Raw genomic sequence first — 18,742 nt, 5'->3', positions numbered from 1 at the left:
CCAATCAATTTAAACCTGGGTTTAAACTGATTGGTCCATTTTCAAACTGCATATATTTGCATAAAATTTGCATAATTTCAGAATTACTTGCATCCCTAATGCCCACCCCCAGGCAAGCCCAACTATAGGATTGCCACATTAAATATAATGGCAACACCTTTCTATCTGAAGGCAACAGTTTATTTTTCTATTTATGATTATTTTGGCAGATGCACGGTTGCCACAGAAGATAATCTCCAAGTATTTGTTTTTCATCATAGGATCAGTCTGACCAGTTCTGTAACAGGCATAATGTATAAATCCTTAGCTATGAGGAAGATGCTGTTATGTCATCTGCAAATAATGCTCACAATTTATATATAATTGCAAATTGTACATAAAACCAGGATTTTTTAAATGTGAACATATTCTAAAAAGGTTTTTCACATGACTGAAATCTCTTCCACATGTGTATGTAAACACACTGAGAAGATTGAGGGGCTGCCTCAGGTTCTATATCAAGCATTGCGTAGTAATATTAGATACGTGAATCAGATTATCATCTAAATCACTGTATCAGAGGTAGCTATTGTAACATAGCTGCCAAAAAAGTTGAAGAATATCCAATGCAGTAAATTCTAGCACCATTTGTGGTACTGGCGCATAGCTACAGTGACGATTCAGCCGTATGAGTGATAATTTTGGTCCTGTGTGCTAGGCTACAATTAAAAGTTTAAAAAATTAAGGTAAGTGTGCTCCACCTACTGCAAAATAATATAACACACAGAAAACCAACTTAGTTACAACTTAGTTACAACTTAGTTACAAAAACAGTAATAAAATAAATTATCAGCACCAGTACAAACGAGGGTATTGGCCTCTCTGAAATTAAATTGCCTTGTACAGTGCTCAACATCTATCGTTCTATGGCTTTATTCAAAAAGTATATTGAAACAATTGGAAAAAATAAGTAAACATTGATGATGGACATACAGTAAGGTAGTTTTTAACTCTATCACCTTAATCATGTAAGCCCTGCAGATCAGAGACAACAAATATATTTTTATATTTTGTGGTAAACATTCGCCATTGGATAATATAACATGGATTAATGTATTTTTTACACGTTTATATATTGTTCTCTTTATCTTATAGGGGTAATTTAAGGTAAGGGAGTTATATACAGAAGGTACATGCGCAGGTAAGTAATGTTTAATGTTGATGTACCATGAATATGAAGTCGGGACAGTAAAGATTGTATATACGGGGAATCGGAATGTGGAGATGAACATAAAACTATCATGAGTAAAGGTTAGTGCCAGGGCCACATTTACCATTAGGCACTGTAGGCTTGTGCCTACAGGCGCCTGATGATGGAAAGTCGGTTAACTCCTCTCCCCAAATGCCTCCCTCCATCCTTGCGCATAGTCCTGATGTCTCTGCACTCCACTGATGAGATCTCCCTTCAGTCAGGGGAAACTCTAGCTACCTATTACTTGGCGGCACCTCTAGCTACCTAAAACTTGGGGGCACCTCTAGCTACCTAATACTAGGGGGCACCTCTAGCTACTTAATATTCAGGGTACTTCTGGCTAAGGGACACCTGTAGCTATGAAGGGCAAAGGAAGTAAGGGCAAAGTGACAACGGGGCCAACCAGTCCTATTTGCGGTACAGTTCAACGGGTGTTTGTAGGTTCATGGAGGGTGAAGTCTAAGGTGCCATGACATCTATGCCTATAGGCTCCTGCGAGGTAAATCCGGATCTGGTTAGCGTTTATAGCAAAGGTGACATAAAGGATAGGACAGGAGTAAAAAACAACTTGCGTTTTCTGATCTTTTTTTTTTTTTTTTCTGGCAGAGAAGACTAGCAAATAATATAAGGATGGCCGGGGGGAAGGGTATGAGCAGGAGGATTATGGGAATTGTAGTAGTTGTATGCCGCATTGAAACATCCCGGTCTTGGAAGGAAGGGCTTTGCATAGGAGGGTGGATGGTTAAAGGCATCTCCCCGGATTATCCAGTCCAAGGAAAGCTCCTGATGAGTCAATGGATGATGAAACTCGTAGGGCAGAACTAAGGATGGAGCAGGAAGGATGCCATATATACGTGGATCAGTTATTTTTACTGATATGTGCATAGAATGTTTGTAAGTCTAATACTTTTTGTTTTTAATGTATTAAAATGTTAGTACCCAATGGAGGAATTAGTTTGAGTTTTAGAGGTGATGTGAGCAAGTTAGGGGTGGCTAAAGCTGGAGCAGAATTGGAGGAGCCTTGGACGATATCGCACTGTTTGTGCTGTACTAGAGATAGTCAGCAAAAGTGTCTGGTGAGCGCATTCTATATAGGGTGCACTGAGGTGATGGCAACATGTGTGCATTGTAGTTCGGTTACAGTACTTAACTATTGTGTTGCTTTTGCAGTTTTGTTTTGTAGAGAGAAAGAAGATTCCAATAGGAACAACATAATCCAGAAACTGCCCAGAATTGTACAGCAGAGCCCACGTTATTGGGAATTCAGGCAACCAGAAGTTTCAACTATCCGGCATGCCTGATCAATCAATAACAGGGATTCTGTTTTGGGGTGTTCTGGGGGGTTTGCGCTGCCTCAAAATACTCACCGATCATCCAGTGATGTCCTGCACCACTTCGTGGGCTCCTAGTGGCTTACGGCATCCATGCACGCAAGTCGGCGTGTCACGTGACCAGATGCGGGTCAGCTGACACTCCAGCTTCTGTGCACAGGGGGAAGCCGGAAAGCCATTAGGAGCCCTCAAGGTGACATCGCTTGAGGATCGGTGGAGGCTTGGTGAGTATTTTGCCTGCACCTGGGAGGAGATTTGTGGGGTTTTTTTGGCCGGTTGCTCAAGCAACAGGCAAGCACATATATCCGGCATCAGGCGATCCCCACTGGTGCCAAATACTGGGGACTCTACTGTATTTATGAACTTATTTTTTTCCCTATTTTTTATATGCATATTTTTTGAAGAAAGCCATGGACAGATAGCTGGTGAGCGCTGTACAGGACAATTTATACTTATAATATTAAAAATTGCATGGACAGAGGTTATGTTTCTTCTGGAATTCAGCTACAATATTCTACTGGATGGGGGTTAATTGTGGTGTTGACAGTCACACTATTACACTGTCAGAATTCCAGCACTTTGGACTGCTGGTAAAGACAATGGAAGGAGAGTTCCTATAAGGGTAAAGGTTAAGGCTCATACACATGTTCAACCTAAAGCACAATCAACCGCACAACATGACCAACTGTACAACAAGTTGTTTACCTGACAAGTACATACACACACACGCCAACCAACAAAAAAACCAACTCACTTGAATATATGCATGCAAGCTAAATGACAAACTTCACAACATGCTCTCATTTAAAAACAATAACGTTTTTTAAAACACCTGTACACACATTCCAACCTGCCTGATAATTGGTCAGATTGATCCACCGGTTGGATCTGGCAAACAACCTGTTATCAGATAGGTTATCTGGTTGTTTGTCAGCTGTGCACACACCCAACTTATCTTCCAACAGACAAGTTTGGAAGATAGTTGGACAGATTGTTGGTAGGTGTGTATGAGCCTTTAAGGTTAGGTATTGGTTGGGGGAGTTAGGTATAGGGGACAGAGTAAAGGTGCCCATACATTAGAATGAATATGGATTCGACCAAGAGACAAATTTACCTCTAATCGAATCTGATTAGAGATACATTTGTCTCTAATCAAATCTGCCCATACACTACAGGCCGATTCCCGTCTGATTCCAGTCCTGCCGCTGGCCCCAAAATGTATAAATGTATGTTGTGTAGTGCATTTACACATTACCTGTCCTGTAGCAGCTCGCCAGGTTCATCCGTCCATCTCGCCGGGTAAGCCGCATACACGCTAGCGGCGCATAGCATCTGAAGTCTTCGTGACGTCAGACATAGTGCCGCCGGCGTGTATGTGGAACCTGGAGATGGACGGAAACCAGAGAGGCAATGTATAAATGCACTACACTACATACATTTATACATTGCGGCGGCAGTTTTGCTCGTTCACAATTCAGCCACCCTACTGCTGCTCAACCGACCAACCAACCTCGGCCCGACATTTTCCAACATGCGCGATCGACTGTGCGGCCAATTTCTGTCCCGAAATTAGTCGCTTTGTCGGTCGGGCATGCACTTGGCAGTACCAATTTCCATCCAATTCAATTATAATAATCGAATTGGATGGTCGATTGGTTGGTTGGTCGCCTAGTGTATGGCCCCCTTAAGGGAGATAGGTTTTTTGAGTTAGGAGGTATCAGTTGCATACTGGAAAGCTTGAACCAGTGTAGGATCTACAAGTGTACCACACCGTACTGTTTTCCATACCTTCTTGAAGCAGGAGACCAAGATACAGTGTTGCCAGCTCATCCTGATTGACAGATACTTGGATTTCTGTGTCTTCTACCAGTGCAGAGTTCAGCCAGTATCTCTCATCAAAGAGCAAATGTTCTAGAGTGCAAGCCACAATGCCTGAAGGATCCACAAGAAAATATTTAGAGACAATCATGTAAAGATGGCAAAATATGAATACATTGATTAGATGTTCAGCCTGTTGTAAATAATTATACGTTTTTACAACGAGCCATTGCCAACAGTCTAAATCTCTGCATTTCAAGGCATTAACTTTCAGATCCAATAAGTATGTCAAGAAGATCTTCAGTTGATGAAATGACAATATTCGCATGTATAAGGCCACATTAAACTTTGCAGGTAAATCTTATTTAGCAAGAAATAGCACAAAGGTAAAGGTGCATGCTACCTAAATGTGTGTTTTCACAATGCAGCAATACCAAACAAAGCACACTGCTTGGCACCACTCTTGGCCATGATGGAGTGCAATACGGTGCGGCTTCAAGTGAATGGGGCCATTGTCCACCAGATGAAAATGTGGCCAGCAGGCTTTTCTTATCGGCTCTTCTTGTTCAGCAAACCAGTTCCTATTTAGTGAGGAGTCCTTGGGCAAGGCTCCCTAACACTGCTTCTGCTTACTGAGCGCACCCTAGTGGCTGCAGCTCAAGCGCCTCAAGTCCGCCAGGAGAAAATGCAATATTAATGTTTTGTGTCTTGTGTTGTCTACACTACACTTCTCCCAGGCAGCAGCAGGGAGGAGCTGGTGTGGGGTGGTGTGCACTGCACCACCTTGTGTGTGAGCGAGTCTGTTTTTAAGGTAAAAAGGCAATTCTGTAATGTGATTCCACGTAATTCACTAGTAAGTGAAATTGTGAAAATTATGGAGGCCACGATTTTTTAGGCATTTAGTACATTTATAACTAGGGCTTTGCAGTGCCTTTTCCATGGTATAGCACACCTTTTTTATGACATTGCATTTTCACATGACTGGAAATTCATCAGAGTGTGAGTTCTTACTGGCAATCAAGCAAAAATCGCCTTTGGGACTCTTGCTCCTATATCGCAGCAAGGCACATGAAGTGGCACATAAATAATTAGTTTCAAAGAAGAGGTTCTTCTGAAGATGGCCATAGAGGTAAGTATGTGCCTATAACAAACACAAATACATTTATTTCAATACCATATAGTATTGGGTGAAGTTCTTTTTAAAAGTGAGGTCAGCAATGGAGCTTGCATAGTAAAAGATTATTGTAAATGCCCCATGTCAAAATGGACACATGAGAGATAATTTTCAGTCTGATTTTACTTATCTCACTTATCTTGAATAAGCATAAAGTATGTAAGTGAGCAATTATTGACAAGAATGATAAGGTAACAGCCTGGGAAAAATCGTTTTTAATAGCAGCTCTCTCAATTTGCAATATTTGTATTTGTCAGTTAGTGCAACTATGACACCTAGTGGTATAGCAAAAAACTGCAGGCACTGCAAGAAGATTTTTCACAGAGAGCCTATTTCACTGAATCTGCAAGGTAGGGAGCACATGTGTTTGAATCATATAATGCGCAAGGTAGGGAGCACATGTTTGAATCTTGAACATTTTGCCACGTACAGTAAAACACTACTTATTTAAGTCAATGACCTTCTTGGGATCTAAAATTTCCATTTGCACATTTTTTTTCTGCTATAAAAAACCTGTTTTTCGACGCACATAAAGCTTGTTTGCACTTTCAATGTATTGCGGTGCAAACAAATGCGAAAAAGCCTACACAAATAACGCAAATGAAACTCAATCGCTGAGTGCTGGAAAAGACAACTGACTTATGGTTCTGTCTGCTCACCCCTTTCACCTTGCCCACCCAATACCTATTAGCCAGTGTGGAGTCCCATAGCAGCAGTATTCCTGGTAATGTACAAAGAGGACTATTGCTGAAGCTGCTGGGTAAAGCAGTGAGCTTACTGTTTTGGAAATTCTTAGCAGGATGCAGATTAAAACAGAAATATGCTTTTTAGTAAAATACACCTGCAGCAGCAGTATTGTGATATGCTGTTTTTTTTTTTTTTTTTTTTTGTTTTTTTTTTTAATAAAGATAATCACAATTATTGCAAGTATCCATAGTATGGTCAGCTTCTGTATCCCAGGTTTGTTATTGGTGTGCTCTCAAGTCAATATTTGGACATAAATCTAACAAGCGTCCAGTGAAAAATGGTGCCGGCTAAATAATGGCGCCCCCCTGTGTGAATACTTCATCCTACTAATTACTGAATCTGAGAGAGCCTAAGCGCTTTGAGTCCTATGGGAGAAAAGCGCTATAGAAATGTTATTGTATTGTATTGTATTCTGCCCGATATTTGTTTAAAACAATATTTATCGTTTTAATGGTTAAACTAGTGCAGACCTTTTGAACAAAATTTATCGTTTTACATTTTTTTTTTGTCCTGCCTGAACAATATTTATCGTTTTAACCCCTGCTTTGCTGCCGTTTGGAAAATATCTGCCCACCGGCTTTAATGTTTAATAGCAAAGCCCCCTTAAACGCTAAAAATACCTAATTTGCAGGGAATGTTAAGAAAAAATTGTGAACAAGAGAAAATTATTTTTTTTCAAAAAGACCTTATAGTTTTTGAGAAAATCGATTTTGAATATTCTCCTTCTGACCGTGGGAAAATTAAACGCCCGCCGACTTTAGCGGTTAATAGCGAAGCCCCTTTAAATGCCAGAAACACCAAATATGTAGGGACATGTTAAGAAGAACAGTAGGAACAAGAAGAATTTTTTTTTTTCAAAAAGACCTTATAGTTTTTGAGAAAATCGATTTTAAATCTTCAAAGAGAAAAATTGTCTATTTAAATCGCAATGACATTTCTGCGGAAACAATTCCCGCCGACTTTAGCAGTTAATAGCAAAGTCCCCTTAAAGGGATACTGTAGGGGGGTCGGGGAAAAATGAGTTGAACTTACCCAGGGCTTCTAATGGCCCCCCGCAGACATCCTGTACCCACGGAGCCACTCACCGATGCTCCGGCCCCGCCTCTGGTTCACTTCTGGAATTTCAGACTTTAAAGTCTGAAAACCACTGCGCCTGCGCAGCTGCATCCTCGCTCCCGCTGATGTCACCAGGAGAGTATTGCACAAGCCCAGTATGGTCTTTGGTCTGCGCAGTATGCTCCTGGTGCCATCAGTGGGAGCGAGGACACGGCAATGCAGGCGCAGTGGTTTTCTGACTTTAAAGTCAGAAATTCCAGAAGTGAACTGGAGGCGGGGCCGGAGCATCGGTGAGTGGCTGCGCGGGCACAGGATGTCTGTGGGGAGCCATTAGAAGCCCCGGGTAACTTCAACTCATCTTCCCCCGACCCCCCTACAGTATCCCTTTAAATCCTATCAACACCAAATTTGCAGGATATGTTAAAAAGATACTGTGAAACAATATTTAAAAAGAATTGAAAATTTTTTTTATTTTTTTTTTAAATTTAAATTTTTGGGTTATGTTCTGAGTGTGGGAAATTTTTTGAAAAAAATGATGTGGGGTCCCCCCTCCCGAGCTTCTGTAACCCCTTGTCTCCCATGCAGGCTTGGATAACCAGAATGCGGAGCCCCGGCCGACTGGAGCTTCACACCCTGAGCTATACCAGCCCGCATGGTCCATGGTATGGGGGGCTCCGGGGGGAGGGGCAGCCAAGCCTTCCCCTAACCCCCCCCCCCCCCCCCGGAGCCCTTGTCCAATCCATGGACAAGGGGCTCTTCCCCACCTCCGGTGCCCCAGGAGGAGGTGGGGGCGACGACTCCCTGGGAGGGGGGGGGGTTCATGGTGGTATCTGGGAGTCCTCTTTAAGAAGGGGACCCCCAGATGCCCACCCCCCTCCCAGGAGAAATGAGTATAGGGGTACAAAGTACCCCTTACCCATTTCCACAAAGGGTTAAATGAAATAAAAACGCAACCACGAGAAAAGTCCTTTAATGTTCTAAATTAACCACAAATACTTACCTGTACCTTTAAGAAAAAAATCCCACGTCAATCCCAAGTCCCCAATGGGGATCAGGATCAGCATTACCGCTAACTCCCGCTGCCCTCCCTGCCTCTCTCACACCTGTCACTCTCACCTATGCTGGCACCCATGGGTGCATTGGGTGCCAGAATGGGTGAGGGTGACAGGTGGGGGGAGGCAGGGAGGGCAGCGGGAGTTAGCGGTAATGCGTCTGTATAGACGCACTCTCAGCTATACTTAGTATAGCTGAGAGCAGTGCGGCGGGGGCGGCGTGTGTGGCGTTGGGGCGGCGGAGATCTTCAATCAAGATGTATCAGAAGGTCGCAAGATGGAGGATACTGTCGTAGGACCTAATTGGCGTGGGATTTTTTTCTTAAAGGTACAGGTAAGTATTTGTGGTTAATTTAGAACATTAAAGGACTTTTCTCGTTGTTGCGTTTTTATTTCATTTAACCTTTTGTGGAAATGGGTAAGGGGTACCCCTATACTCATTTCTCCTGGGAGGGGGGTGGGCATCTGGGGGTCCCCTTCTTAAAGGGGACTCCCAGATGCCACCATGAACCCCCCCAGGGAGTCGTCACCCCCGCCTCCACCTGGGGCAAGGGAGGAGGGGAAGAGCCCCTTGTCCATGGATTGAACAAGGGGCTCCGGGGGGGAGGGGAAGTATTTGTGGTTAATTTAGAACATTAAAGGACTTTTCTCGTGGTTGCATTTTTATTTCATTTAACCCTTTGTGGAAATGGGTAAGGGGTACTTTGTACCCCTATACTCATTTCTCCTGGGAGGGGGGTGGGCATCTGGGGGTCCCCTTCTTAAAGGGGACTCCCAGATGCCACCATGAACCCCCCCAGGGAGTCGTCGCCCCCACCTCCTCCTGGGGCACTGGAGGTGGGGAAGAGCCCCTTGTTGGGGGGGTGGGAGGGGAAGGCTTGTCGGCCGTGTTATTCTAACTCGCTGCATGCAGGCTTTGTATTAAAGTCTATGTTCAGTTTCCAATGCAGTTCACACTCATTATAACGCATGCGTTATGCAAGTGACTGTGTTACACTGAACTATGTTTACACTAAACGTATATTGCCAGGGCAACAAAGATGTGTGGACTGACTCAGAGTATTTAGCCTTGGAGAATTAGGGTCCAGGATTTGATATTATCTGTATGGTTTTCCTATCACATTCTAAATATATACGAGAGTGTGAGTGAGTGAGTGAGTGAGTGAGTGAGTAAGTGAGCGAGTGTGACACTGACTGACTATGTACTCTATGTAAAGCATTAGTTCTGTACAGGGAATGAATAAGCAATGGAAATAGTGCTGATCTTATAACCAGTAACTGACAATATTTCAATATATGAAAAAAAGGGTCCAAGAGAAAATCCAGCAGGTCAATACGTCACGCTCACCTAGTGAGAGGTAAGTTGTAAACTTCCAGATCTCCTCTATAGTTTTGAAGGTGATAACAAAGACATCATTCTTGGCTTGGATGGATACTAGCCGGGCGGACAGCTCCTGAAATAAAGTTAAATATGTGAAAAGTTATTGCCATGAACCTTTCCGTAAAGCTACAGATGTATATGGCAGTGTTGCTTGCGAATTTTTGCCAAAGTCATTTTTGCATCGAAAATCCCATTTTCGATTTCGCCGAATTTTCGCGAAAATAATTACGATTTTCATTTCAAAAGGCGAAAATTCGCCTGAAGATTTTCGTATTAATTTTCGCCTAAAGTCCGTTTTTTCGCGTTAAATATCTAAGCCCCCTTACAAGCTAGAATCACCAAATTTTCAGGGTATATTAAGGAGATATGTGGGTACAAGAGGAAAAAAAAATTTGCAAAATGACCTTATAGTTTTTGAGACTTTTAAATTTTAAATTTTCAAAGGAAAAAAGTTTACATTTAAATGCAGTAAATGACAATTACTGTAGCAAACCTAGCGGTAGTGTAAATTTAGTAATATCAAAAGAAAGGGCCAAGTGCAAAGGGCTAAGTGCCAGCGCAAAGGGCCAAGTGCCAGCGCAAAGGGCCAAGTGCCGGCGCAAAGGGCCAAGTGCCAGCGCAAAGGGCCAAGTGCCAGTGCAAAGGGCCAAGTGCAAGCGCAAAGGGCCAAGTGCCAGCGCAAAGGGCCAAGTGCCAGCGCAAAGGGCCAAGTGCCAGCGCAAAGGGCCAAGTGCCAGCGCAAAGGGCCAAGTGCAAGCACAAAGTGCCAAGTGGAAAGGGCTAAGTGCAAAGTGCCATGCAAAGTGCACTTTGCATTTAACACTTTGCACTTGACACTTTGCATTTGACACTTTGCACTTGGCACTTTGCATTTGACACTTTGCATTTGACACTTTGCACTTGGCACTTTGCATTTAACACTTTGCACTTTGCATTTGACACTTGGCCCTTTGCACTTGGCCCTTTCATTTGATATTACTAAATTTACACTACCGCTAGGTTTGCTACAGTAATTGTCATTTACTGCATTTAAATGTATACTTTTTTCCTTTGAAACTTTAAAATCGATTTTCTCAAAAACTATAAGGTCTTTTTGCAAAAAAAATTTTTCCTCTTGTACCCACATATCTCCTTAACATACCCTGCACATTTGTGGTGATTCTAGTTTGTAAGGGGGCTCAGATATTAGACGCGAAAAAAACGGACTTTAGGCGAAAATTAATGCGAAATTATTCTGCGAATTTTTGCCTTTCGAAACGAAAATAGTAATTATTTTCGCGAAAATTCGGCGAAAAGATTATTTGCATTTTCGCTCATCACTAGTATATGGACACTTGGTGGCAGAACATATAAAGCAATCCTGTGAAGGGAGGGGCATTTTCTGTGGCTCGTAAAGGGTTCAAATGTGCATGATTGTATGCAGTGAAAGAAAGGCGAAAATGGACAGCTCCAACCTGTGCATAAGGCCAGAAACCCACTAGGAGCGATTTTCTGAGCGCTTCGCGATTTGAAAAGTCCTGCTAATGTAATGCTATGGGTGTGATCCCACTTGAGCGATGTTATTTTATAAACATCCCCCATAGCATTGCATTCGCAAGAGCTTTTTCAAGTCGCTAGCAATTAGAACTCACTCCTAGTGGGTTTCTGGCCTTATATGTGCTGCTTACATCAAACTGGAAGGTACAACATAGGATGCCTTGGCACTTGTATCAGTGGTGTCTGCCATTTAATGGGGAAGTCAAGTTGTAGTCAATGAATGAATGCTCCCGTAATGTTTTGCTTTATGTGCATTTCTCATGTGACTGGTTGTATATACATAGGGGCTGGGTCTACAGTTGACATGCGTGTGCATCTTGCATTTAAAGCAGTGTCTTTACAGTTTCCATCCATAATTACAAAAGCATTCTTTTTACCCTAAACAGCTGTTAAGTCAGAGGCAGAGCCCTTAAAGGAAACCTTAACTGAGCGGGATATGGATGTTTCCTTTTAAGCAATACCAGTTGCCTGACTACTCTGCTAATCTCTGCGGTTGCAGTAGTTGCTGAATCACACACCTGAAACAAGAATGCAGCTAACCCAGTCTGACTTCAGTCAGAGCATCTGATCTGTATGCTTGTTGAGGGGCTGTGGCTAAATGTATTAGAGACACAGGATCCGGCAACTGGTATTATTTTAAAAGGAAAAATCCATATCTTTCTCAGGTTAGGTTCCCTTTAACCATTACACTATCCATCCACTAATTACAGTAACAGCTGGAGTAAATGAATAACGGTTTCACTGAACAACCATTCAGGTTTCAGATGTTAAAGCACACCTGAAGTGAGAGGGATATGGAGGCTGCCATATTGATTTCCTTTTAACCACCCTGGCGTTCTATTAAGATCGCCAGGGCGGCTGCGGGAGGGTTTTTTTTCAATAAAAAAAAAAACTATTTCATGCAGCCAACTGAAAGTTGGCTGCATGAAAGCCCACTAGAGGGCGCTCCGGAGGCGTTCTTCTGATCGCCTCCGGTGGCCAGAAGTAACACGGAAGGCCGCAATGAGCAGCCTTCCGTGTTTCGCTTACCTCGTCGCCATGGCGACGAGCGGAGTGACGTCATGGACGTCAGCCGACGTCCTGACGTCAGCCGCCTCCGATCCAGCCCTTAGCGCTGGCCGGAACTTTTTGTTCCGGCTACGCTGGGCTCAGGTGGCTGGGGGGACCCTCTTTCGCCGCCGCACGCGGCGGATTGCCGCGCTGCGGCGGTGATCAGGCAGCACACGCGGCTGGCAAAGTGCCGGCTGCGTGTGCACCTTTTTATTTGATGAAAATCGGCCCAGCAGGGCCTGAGCGGCAGCCTCCGGCGGTGATGGACGAGCTGAGCTCGTCCAGACCGCTCAGCTGGTTAAACAATGCAAATAGCCTGGCTGTCCTGCTGATCCTCTGTCGTTAATACTTTTACCCATAGACCCTGACCAAGCATGCAGCTCAGATGTTTCTTCTGACTAGATTTACTGCATGCTTGTTTCAGATGTGGGATTCACTACTGATGCATGAAAGATCAGTTGGACGCCAGGCAACTGGTTTTGTTTAAAAGAAGATAAATATGGCATCCTCCATATCCCTTTATACTTCAGGCGTTCTTTAAAGGACAACTGTAGCGAGAGGTATGTGGAGGCTGACATATTTATTTCTTTTTAAAGAGGAGCTGTTAGGTATAAGGTCTCAGAGAAAATAAACACATATATCAGTAGCTAAAGATTGGCTGTACTTACATTACATATGCATTTCACTGTCCACGTTTGTACTTCACATAATTTTTATATAGTATTTGCAGAGAATGATGCTCCTGACAGCTCATGGCAGGTTCCATGTTTGTCTGTCTCCTATGAAGCCAAATGTGTCGTCATGTCCTGCCTGCTTCCTGATGATTCCACTCTCACAAACGCTGGCAATGAATAACACTACTGTGCAGTGAATATTAATTAGCCATGTGGCTAGGAACAATAGTGGACTCCTGCAGTGTACTCTGCCCGAGATTTATTAGTGCTGTGAGCTAGACTGTTACATGCTGTTGAAACTTGAGCCTCACTAGCAGCCAGGGGAGGGCCCCAGAATGCTTTGCAGTATCTGTTATTCGGCTTGCGTCCTCCTTAGGAGCCTGGGAATACGGAGCCTTGCTGTCAGCAAACATCTAAAGTAAGAGAGATTTTTAACTGCAGTATTGCCTTTTTGGCTTCCTTCTAAACTGTTTAACACAGGAGAATAGAGGTTTAAATTAGCTTTTGCAGCCTGACAGTTACTCTTTAAACAATACCAGCTGCCTAGCAGCCCTGCTGGTCTATTTGGCTGCAGTAGTGTCTGATTCACACCAGAAACAAGCATGCAGCTAATCTTGTCAGATTCCCTCGTCCTCCTCGGTCCCACGGCGGCGGCGAAAATCCTCCTGGAACGGTGGCGATGTAAATATTTTCCTCCCCTGCTCCAGCGCAGGCGCAGGATCGTCTCTCTGCTCAGAGATAGGCGAAAATAGCCGATCTCCGTCGGGCCACTCTACAGCGCCCCCGCTGGAGCCAGGAAAGGGTAAATAAATCAGCGCTTATCAGGCTTGTCGAGGGAGGATTCCGGGACACTTCGGGGGAGCCAGTGCTGGGCTGCCTGCAGCTACAGGAGTGGGGGAAGCCTCATTGGGACCTTGAGGCTTCCCCCTCCCGAGGTGAGTACCCTCAGGGGAACTTTTTTTTTGTTACAGGGTCTCTTTAAAGGAAATAAATATAGCAGCCTCCACATCCCTCTCGCTACTGTCTTGCTGAAACCAAGATTCTGATTACTTTTTTCTGGACAACTGCTTCACTTCTGATCCAGTTCTCAGCCTCATGGGAATGAAATCTAATGTTAGTAGCAAGGCTGCCTGCCACAAATAGCCTTCAAAGAGCTCTATAACATGAAACGCGCTTCGGAACAATCTGTGGTCTCTTGCCAATGTCCTTGGAATCCTGCCCAGTGCCCACACTTGCTGACCTTTAGATTACACAATACATTACACACGTCTGCTCACACTGCAGATGCCCTATCACTGATTCAGGAAGCATTAGTGTGAAAGGGCAATCTTATGTAACCTAATAGATTTCACCTTTCCCGTTAGAAAGCACAATACATCCTAGAATTTCAGTTTAGATGTAAAACAAAGTGCTATCGTTCACTGGTTATTTGTTTTTACTGGCTGATTTCTTGACACTCTATGATAGGACTAGCATATCCGCACTGCTTTGCATGGTTACTCATATCTACTACAATTTTGTCGTCTTAAAACATAACTAAGGCCTGAGAAACACTGCAGAGTGCTTTTTGATCTGTCAGCACTGCGTTTGCATTTAAAGAAAAATGCTCCCATTGACTTGCATAAAAATTGCTGTAAAATTGCGGCGATTGCGATTTTTGCCATGCTTTTTATGCAAATCACGCTGACGGATCAAAAAGTGCCCTGCAGTGTATCTCAGGCCTAATATGTAGTTTTCACTTCTTCATGGGCATGAAGTAATGGCTTACTTGAGGACAGTGGACTAAATCTGAAAATCATTCCTGTAGACCAGAGTTGTCAAACTCAATCATGTAAGGGGACAAAATCTAAAGCATAGTCTAAAGTCATGGGCCAAATTATTTAAGACTAGTGGTCCTAAGCCTGTTTAAAAATGGGCTAGGTCTGTCCCTAATGCGCCTCGTGCATGCGCGCGTCCACCGCGCACCCGTTGCGCGCACGCCCGCCCCTTCTGGCCCCACCCTCCTCCTCTCGGCAGTGTCCCTGCGTCCCTGCACAGTGCACAAAAAGCATGTGGGACATGGGACGCAGCGACACTTGCTTTTTATTAGGTAGGATTATATATTTTTTTAACGGTCTCAAACTAAGTAGCGTAACTATAGCTTCTGGGAAGAACAGAAGAGAACTGATACAGCGCTGGAGCAGGTAGTTATCTAGTTATCACACTGCTCCATTGTACTGCTTTGCTGTGTGGAATGATGATTTCCTGGGGGAGGTGTGTGTTTTATCAGCCACAGGGGGGTTGGAGGGGGCCCCATGCTAATATCGTTGGGGGGGGGTCCTGTGGGTTTTTGTTGCACCCTGGCTCAAACTGGCAGTGTTACTTTTAACAAGAACCACCTTTCCTCTTAATGGGAAGGCAGTTTGCTTTCAGTGAGGCACATCTGAAGGTCTCTAGGGCCACAGAAAATGGCAAGGAGGGCCACAATTGGCCGGTGCGCCTTAAGTTTGACACCTGCACTTTAACCTCCCTGGCGGTTTATTAAAATCCGCCAGGGGGCAGCAAATACGTTTTTTTTAAAAAAAAAATTTCTTTTTCATGTAGCGAGACAATGTCTCGCTACATGATAGCCGCTGCCGAGCGGCATCCCCCCAGCCCCTCCGATCGCCTTCGGCGATCAGAGATCAAGAGATCCCGTTCAAAGAACGGGATCTCTTGGAGGGCTTCCCCCGTCGCCATGGCGACGGGGCGGGATGACGTCACCGACGTCGTGACGTCAAAGGGGAATCCGATCCACCCCACGGCGCTGCCTGGCACTGATTGGCCAGGCAGTGCACGGGGTCTGGGGGGGGGGGGGGCGGCTGCGGCGACGCGTATAGCGGCGGATCGGCGGGTAGCGGCGGCGATCGGAGGTTACACGCAGCTAGCAAAGTGCTAGCTGCGTGTAACAAAAAAAAAATTATGCAAATCGGCCCAGCGGGGCCTGAGCGGTGCCTCCCGGCGGCATAGCCCGAACTCAGTTCGGGCTTACCGCCAGGGAGGTTAAAGGATATTTAAGGTGAGCAATAAAATCTGTATGCCACAGCTCCGGTCTTCATTAGTGTCCCGCTGGCAGAATCTAAGGGTCGCCGACCCCCAATGGTTTAACATCTTCTGCACATGCACAGGGGCACCCACATAATTGGGAGCATACTGTGCCGGCACTGTACACTCCCAGTGACGCTGCCGCATTTTCGCGCGGGCCGAGCATACTCCTGTGTCCGTCTCCATGTGCAGACGTCAGTGATCCTTAGAGGCTGCCAGCGGAACCCCGGAGAAGACTGGAGCCGTGGCGAGGGGCACAAATGACTTCTAGGGGGCTGGAAGAAGCCACAGGTAAGTAATATAGATTTTATTGCTTGCCTCTGTTATCCTTTAAGACTGGTCCACACTTTTAACCACTTGCCGACCGCGCACTCATACCGCGCGTGGGCAAAGTGGCAGCTGCAGGACCAACGACGCAGTTCTGCGTTGCCGGCTGCAGGCTAATTAATCAGGAAGCAGCCGCTCGCGCGAGCGGCTGCTTCCTGTCAATTCACGGCGGGGGGCTCCGTGAATAGCCTTCGGGCCGCCGATCGCGGCTCGCAGGCTAAATGTAAACACAAGCGGAAATAATCCGCTTTGTTTACATTGTACGGCGCTGTACGTAAGGCAGATCGGCGATCCCCGGCCAATCAGTGGCTGGGGATCGCCGCCATGTGACAGGGGACAGCCTGTCACTGGCTGCACAGGACGGATAGCGTCCTGTGCAGCCCAGATTGCTAGAGGGGAAAGGTATGAGAGGGAGGGGGGGAATTTCGCCGCGGAGGGGGGCTTTGAGGTGCCCCCCCCCGGCAACACCCAGGCAAGGCAGAAGCGATCAGACCCCCCCAGCACATCATTCCCCTAGTGGGGAAAAAAGGGGGGCGATCTGGTCGCTCTGCCTGCACCCTGATCTGTGCTGGGGGCTGCACAGCCCACCCAGCACAGATCAGCTAAAACAGCGCTGGTCCTTAAGGGGGGGTAAAGGGTGGGTCCTCAAGTGGTTAATTATGACTGGCCAGTCACTGACCACCAATTTTACCACCTCCATGTAGTATGAGGGTCAACAGATATTGAATACTATGAGCAGATTGTGTATGTATCCTCTTTAATACTACATGGAGGTGGTAAATTTGGTTAGTAATTGACCAATCAAACTTCAAAGTGTGTACCAGGCTTTAGACATTTAAAGGGACGCTGAGCACACCGCGTGGGTAAGCGGGTATGCATTTAAGCATACCCACAAATACTTGGTTATACCCTCTCACTCAGTGCCCATGAAGTAAAGCTCTCTGTCGCCTGGTCCAGCCAGTGTAAATTACATTAAGGCTGGCGACTTAGTAAAGTCGCAATGTGACTCCGTCAGTTAGGTCATGTGGTCTGGGCATGTTGCCGGCTTCCTTCATCCTCCTCTAAGCCTATCCCTGCACAATCAGCATGTCATTGTGCTCAGTGCAGGAGAGGAGTTCTGAGGTCACACATTGAGACTTTGCTGAGAGTCGCCGGCTCCAATGCAATTTATACTGGCCGGAGCAGGGGACAGAGAGCTTTACTTCACGGCCGGTGAGTGAGGGGGTATAACTAAGTATTCTTGGGTATGCTTAAATGCATACCCACACGCTGTGCTCAGGGTCCCTTTAGGCTGCTTACACACTTAGGGCCTGTTCAGACTATGCGCGTTCCTAGACGTTTTCAGGGAACACGTACGGGTACCAAAAACGCATAGGAACGGCTCCTAATGCTTTTGAATGGGCTAGTTCACATTTATGCGTATGAGACGCATACGTTTCTCATCCGCATTGCTGCACGCAGTTCTGTGCGTCACGCATAGAAACGGACGCAATGAAAGTCTATGGACGCGTATCAAAAACGCGTACTATTGCGTTTTTAGCGTCCGTTTTCCTCTGCGGTTCCCATAATTCTTTTTTTTCCCCTGGGTCACGTGTGCGTGCAAAACGCAATAGAATACGCATTAGAACGCAAGAAAAACGCATGCGTTTTTCAACTTGCGTTTCTTTGATTTTAAACGCATTCTTCATACGCAGATAGTCTGGACAGGCCCTAAGACGTTACAGGCGCACGTTAGTGCGCCTGTAACGCTCCCCCAACGCACAGCAATGTAACACAAGTGGGCTGTTCACACAGCCCACGTTGCGTTACATGTAACACTGCACGTTCTCCGGAAAGTGCAGCATGCTACGGCGTTACAGCGGCTATAGCCGCGTTAGACTGTTTGCACCTGCGCAGTGGGGGGCGGAGAGGAGGCGGGGAGAGCCAGCTACAGTAGCCGCGCACATGGCTACTTAATATTCACTGCACTGGCGGCCGCTGATTGGCCGGCAGGACCACGTGATGCGGAGTGTCTCGCTCCGCATCACGTGGTCCCGCTGGCCAATCAGCGCCACTCTGGGAGACATTATAGGAATCGAGCCGCCTAACGCGGCTCACTCTACCGTCCTCACTTGCAGCACCATACGTTGTGTTAGGTGCACGTTATGCGACCTTAACGTAGCACCTAACGCAACGTCTTGGTGTGCAAGTAGCCTTAAAGTAAGGTATGCACCTGTTAGGTTGCTCCCTAGATTTGAACTCAGAGGTCTGTGTTTTTTCTATAGCAAACACTGCAGATGAGCCACAGACTCTTCTGAATCAC

The 18,742-nt window shown here is 45.6% G+C and overlaps 1 protein-coding gene and 1 long non-coding RNA gene across 4 annotated transcripts in view; one reads left to right on the top strand and one right to left on the bottom strand.

The window, feature by feature from the left end:
- The window catches only part of LOC137563985 (uncharacterized), a 230,566-nt gene that overhangs the window by 31,530 nt on the left and 180,294 nt on the right, over positions 1-18,742 (top strand). The gene's annotated exons all lie outside the window — the stretch shown is intronic.
- The window catches only part of SH3TC2 (SH3 domain and tetratricopeptide repeats 2), a 169,399-nt gene that overhangs the window by 88,489 nt on the left and 62,168 nt on the right, over positions 1-18,742 (bottom strand). For both annotated transcript variants that reach the window (XM_068277136.1, XM_068277137.1), the window contains 2 exons: positions 9,758-9,863; positions 4,351-4,494 (listed from right to left, as the gene is read on the bottom strand). In XM_068277136.1, the coding sequence (XP_068133237.1) occupies positions 4,351-4,494; positions 9,758-9,863 (250 nt within the window). The remainder of the gene's footprint in view (positions 1-4,350; positions 4,495-9,757; positions 9,864-18,742) is intronic.

Source organism: Hyperolius riggenbachi, chromosome 3 (assembly GCF_040937935.1).
Source record: "Hyperolius riggenbachi isolate aHypRig1 chromosome 3, aHypRig1.pri, whole genome shotgun sequence".
NCBI classification, from domain to species: Eukaryota; Metazoa; Chordata; class Amphibia; order Anura; family Hyperoliidae; genus Hyperolius; species Hyperolius riggenbachi.
Note: the sequence above shows the minus strand (reverse complement) of the source record. Positions and strands in the feature narration are given on the sequence as shown.